The sequence below is a fragment of the Microtus ochrogaster genome, linkage group LG5, assembly GCF_000317375.1.
Source record: "Microtus ochrogaster isolate Prairie Vole_2 linkage group LG5, MicOch1.0, whole genome shotgun sequence".
In the NCBI taxonomy this organism is placed as follows: domain Eukaryota; kingdom Metazoa; phylum Chordata; class Mammalia; order Rodentia; family Cricetidae; genus Microtus; species Microtus ochrogaster.
The window spans coordinates 17,139,522-17,144,952 of NC_022031.1; the positions used below are offsets into that span (position 1 = coordinate 17,139,522).

General features: G+C 43.9%; 1 protein-coding gene across 1 annotated transcript in view; it reads left to right on the top strand.

Moving 5' to 3' along the window:
* Positions 1–5,431, top strand: part of Cops5 (COP9 signalosome subunit 5) — a 19,560-nt gene that overhangs the window by 12,769 nt on the left and 1,360 nt on the right. Inside the window, exons 6-7 of the mRNA XM_005361887.2 lie at positions 926–1,037; positions 3,500–3,648. Of these exons, the coding sequence (XP_005361944.1) occupies positions 926–1,037; positions 3,500–3,648 (261 nt within the window). The remainder of the gene's footprint in view (positions 1–925; positions 1,038–3,499; positions 3,649–5,431) is intronic.

The following is a 5,431-nucleotide window of genomic DNA, read 5'->3' on the forward strand; positions in this document are numbered from 1 at the left end:
GTGCTGGGATTAAAGTTGTGCACCACCACAGCCTGGCAAAGTTCTACTCTTAGGAGAACTAGAGTCTCTAGTGTAGTGGTAGGTGGCTGTTTTATACGTACCCTGTAGCACCAGTCACTGTTGGTGAGTGTATTTTATCATAGTTAACTTTGATTTAACGATGAATTTCTCAAAGGAGTTTCTTGTGCTTCCTATATCCATTGGTTTATAGAACACATTATAGAATAGATTTAAATATCTTATTACTTTAAGAAAGGTCAGTCATGGTCACGCACACCTTTAACCCAGCACTTAGGAGGCAGAGATGGGGGAATCTCTGGACATTTGAGGACAACCTACGTAGTGAGTTCCAGCTTAGCCAGGACTATATATCAAGACTTTGTCTTTCAATAATGATAATATGTTTTTCAGATATTTAACCAAATTTTCTCTGGTACTTCATGATTATAAATGAACCGCCTTTCAAAGCAGTAGTTCCTCCAGGCAACTTGGGACCTACTTTAAGGTGCACTTTTCAAAGAAACACAAGGGCCTAACTCAAAAAAAGGAAGAAGTAGGAGATCCGTGTGTCACTGCTCATGTGTTTACTAAGGTTGAGAACTTACAGCTGACCCTGGAGGGCGGCTCCTTTAGAACCTGTTATAGAACTGCTGAACTCAGAATACAAATCTACACTGTTATTTAATAATTCTGATTGTTACTAGCTTCTTAGAAATTTGGGGGCACTATAGAAGCTTGCGTGCGTGTGTGTGAAGAAAGGTTAGTAGACAGATTTAGAGCCATGCCACCTGAAAACAAAGGAACCTATTGTTAAGCTATATGATTATCTGAATATAAAATATAATTTGCTTAAATGTAACCAGGACTTGTATGGAATATAACAGTGTATTTTTCCCACTTGCCCAATGTATACTTTGTTTTGCAGATACTATGCCTTAGAAGTCTCATATTTCAAATCCTCTTTGGATCGTAAACTACTTGAGCTCTTGTGGAATAAATACTGGGTGAATACCCTGAGTTCCTCGAGCTTGCTCACTGTAAGTACTGTACTTGTTTACTTTGAATTTTGTTTGTTTTGTTCTTTGGAAGCCTAATGTAGACTCAAACTCAAGGTCAGCTCAGGCATTCGAAGGTCAAGGGTAACCCAGCAGTGTCAGTTTTATCCTTCCATGTGGGTCCCAGGTACCAAACCCCTGTTGTTAGACTCAGCAAGCACCTGTACACACTGAGCCATCCTACTGACCTCTGGTTTCAGGTGCTTAATTGTTCAGATCCTGGATAAGTGCCATTACACCTAACTAATTTGAATTTTAACTAGGTTTTAAAAGTTCTTTAATGCCTGGCAGTGGTGGTGCAGGCCTTTAATTCCAGGACTGAGGGCTGGGAGGAGTCAGAGGCAGGCAGATCTCCCTAAGTTCGAGGCCATCCTGGTCTACAAAAGCTATTTCCAGGACAGTCCCCAAAGCTACAGAGAAACCCTGTCTCAAAAAACTAAAAAAAAAAAAAAATAAGAAAAAAAGCTGCTGTTTAATATTTGAAACTTAATTCACAGAAAGATACATCAAAGCTGTAACAAGATTCTCCACCAAGTTAGATGTGGATGCTGGGCAATTCAGTGGTGTCATGGACCAGAGAGACTGTCCTAGTTAGCGTTTCTGTTGCTGTGAAGAGACATCATGACCACAGCAACTCTTAGAAAGAAAACATTTAACTGGGGTGACTCACTTACAATTTCAGAGGTTCAGTCCATTGTCATCATGATGGGAAGCATGGAGATGTGCAGGCAAGTGTGGTGCTCGCTACATCTTGACCAGAAGGCAACAGGAAGTCAACTGAGACACTTGGCACTGTCCTGAGCATAGCGAACCTCAAGGCCACACCCTTACAATGACACTTCCTCCAACAAAGCCACACCCCCTAAGAGGGCCACTCTCTATGAGATAATGAGGGCCAATTCCATTCAAACCACCACCGAGACCACCAAACCTAAATATCAAATAGAATACCAGATTGGGGTAAGATCTGCTTGCACCTTAAAGAGATTAGTAGAGGAAAAACAGGGCTGTGTTTGTTGCCTCAGATAGCAGGTGAGTCTCTGACACTTAACAGTATAGTTCAGTATTTCTCACCCTTTGGGTTGCAATCCCACAGGGGTCACATATTAGATATTTACATTATGATTCATAACAGTAGCAAAGTTACAGTTATGAAGGAGCAATGAAATAATTTTATGGTTGGGGTCATCAACATGAGGAACTGTATTAAAGGGTCACAGTCTTAGCTGGTTAAGAACCACTGCCATGGTTAGAAATAGCAGGATACCGAGTCAGGGAAGGAACTCCCCAAGTGATGCAGAGTCACAGCTTCTTTTGGCTTTGCAAGCCTCATGTTCAGTCTGCATTTTGAAAACAGTTGGCAGCTTTAGCTTCTGGCCTCACGGCCTTTGTGCTTAATGCTCAGAAGGCAACAGCCTACCTGCATATCTGTGCCTTTTCTCAGGCAGTGTCTCCTGGGTTTGCCCAGCTTTGCTTAGACCACATGCTCTTCCTTAAGATATGCAGTGGGCCAGAGCAATGAATTTGAGGAGCAGGCCAACGCAGGGGCTCACTGCTGGGCTGGAGGAAAAGCAACTATTTGAGGAGCGTGGGGATTAAAATGGAAAAAGAGATCCTGAAAATTAATCTGAAGATCATTACAAATACCAGGCAAAGAAAACATTAACTCGGTCTTTCCTGATACATCATTAAAATCTGATGTGGTTCGCTGGGTGTGTATTTCATAGGTATGTATTTAGAACTTAGGAGCAGTTTTGTTTCCTGTGGTCCAGACCAGCTTTGCTGCTACTGTGTAGCCAAGGACGACCCTAACTTCTGAGTGCTGAGATACAGGCATGGGCCTCACGTCCAGTTTTAGCTGAGCCTGAGTGTGACGTGGTGGCAGTGGCACTGTAAGCATCACTAAGTGCACTGAGGCACTCTGCATAAGGCAGGTGGATCTCTTTGAGTTCAAGGCCAGCCTGATCAACAGAGCTAGTTTCAGGACAGCCAGGGCTGTTACACAGAGAAACCCTGTCTTGGCCGGGGGCATGGGGCTGGAGATTCAGTTTTTAACCATGTATGGTGATACAGACCTTTAATCCCAACACTGGGAAGCAGAGGCAGGCAGATCTCTGAGTTCCAGGCCAGCCAGGGCTACACAGTGAGACTCTCAACAAACGAGAGGGTATGGGTGGGTAGGTGTTTGGACAGCGGGGGTAAGGGGCTGGACAGAATGCGTGGTCTACCTGTAGTGCCATCTGCTCAGCAGAGTAAGGCCAACGGGCAGCCAGCAAAACCCTATCTCAAAACAAATACAAAAGCTGTAAGTGTAACTCTCTAGTGGAGGGCTTTATAAGGTACATGGTCCCTGAAGGCAGTCTTAGCCCTGGGCAAAAACAAAAAGAACGTTTTTTCATGGTGATCTTGTTCCGTATAATGACGGGATGCCATTTTCTCCACAGAACGCAGACTATACTACTGGCCAGGTGTTTGACTTGTCTGAAAAGTTAGAGCAGTCGGAGGCCCAGCTGGGACGAGGGAGTTTCATGTTGGGTTTAGAAACACACGACCGGAAGTCAGAAGACAAACTTGCCAAAGCAACTAGAGACAGGTGAGCGTCTGCATGCCAGGTCCTGCCTGCTCCTCTCAGTATCTGCAGACGGTAAATCCTGGTTCCCTGTGGTTCAGTCAGCTGCAATTTAAGAGATGCCCAAGTGTCATCTGCTTGGACCTTTAAAAAGACATGTGTAAATTTAAATTCACACTTTGAAATTGTAGAGGACGTTAGGCAAAGTAGAAAGCTCAGCTCAAAGATCTAGGAGTCTCAGAGAAAACACCAAGTCCCCCGTTATAGGGCTGGCCACATGGAGTACAAGGAGAGCCGGCCCCTACTAGATCTTTGAGGGGGAAGGCTTATGAAAGCATGCTTACCCTTTTCCTCAACTAAACAGTTCTGAAACATTAAGATTTCTTAAAGCCGGGCGGTGGTGGCGCACGCCTTTAATCCCAGCACTCGGGAGGCAGAGGCAGGCGGATCTCTGTGAGTTCGAGGCCAGCCTGGTCTACAAGAACTAGTTCCAGGACAGGAACCAAAAAAAGCTACGGAGAAACCCTGTCTCGAAAATCCCCCCCCCCAAAAAAAAAAGATTTCTTAAATTTACCAAATAGAGAAGATTCTCTCTTAAGTCTTTATGCTAAAATTCTCCTTTCTGCATCATTTTAGTATCCCATATTTTCCTTCCTGATTCCTTCCTTGGGATGTGGTCTCTGATAACTTGGGAGATGAGAGTGTGGCCCTCTGGCGCCCAGACTGCACAGGCTGAAAAGACTCACTTGCTGCCACAAAACCTTGAGTTCAGTGTGATACAGGCAGAAGGAAGAGAGCACTTGGGCAGCTGTAAGCCAACTCACTGGTGTCTGTTTTCACATTGTTCTGTAGGGTTTGGGGGGCTCTTCCGTCAGCTCACTAGCCCATTTCCACTCTTGGGGTGATGTTTCCCTTTTTTTCATAAGCTGTTGCTATCCCTTGCCAAACTTGAAAGGCGGGGCTTCCCTGCACCTCCTCCTGGTGCCTGCCAGGATTCACACCTGTGCTGTTTGCTCTTTGCCCTTAATTAAATTGTCTTTGAGCATAAAACAAACACAAAAGATTGTTCCTAGGAAGAAGGGAGGAGGGAAGATGAAGTTATCTTGGCCACTGGAGCCATCTATGTTGGAAATGCCTCGTTCTGCTCCTCCGGTGGAGAGAAGCGGCTCATGGGTCAGACTCCCTTTTGTGCGCAGAGCTCTGGTTCTGCACCACATCCACAAGAAGAGAGTGGCTGCACATTGGGTTGGTTGTTTTGTATGCTGCAGAGCTCACACTTGTGTCTGCGGGTCAGGGCACTGTGGCCTTGCTCCTGCTCCACCTTTACGTCATATAGGCAGCCAAATCATTATGAAGCAAAAGTTTTCTTACAGAATTCTTGTCCTTTGTTTGGCTTAAGGTATTTGTTTCTTTGTTTTGGTTTTTTGTTACTTTGGGGGGTTGGTTTGTTTTTATCCATTCATTCTGGAGTTTGTTTGTTGTTATCTTTTTCTCAAGGAATTCTTCTCCTTTGTAACAACAACAAAGTAGGGAGGTCAAGGGTAGTAATAAAAAGAAAACTTCTGGGAATTACTTTAATGAAAAGTTAACTCTTCTGAATATTGATGGAGTTCTGTCATTGTTTTGGTATTGATTTTTCTGGGTTTTGGGGTTTTTTTTAATCATTTCTGAAGTCTTAAGTGACCCTCAAAACTCTAAAAGATGTTTATAGTTATCTCAGGAAACAATTCTGTTAAATTATTTTTTTAATTATTCTGAGGAATAACAGATTTTCAGTCTTTTACATTGCCTGCTGTGTGTGCGTGTG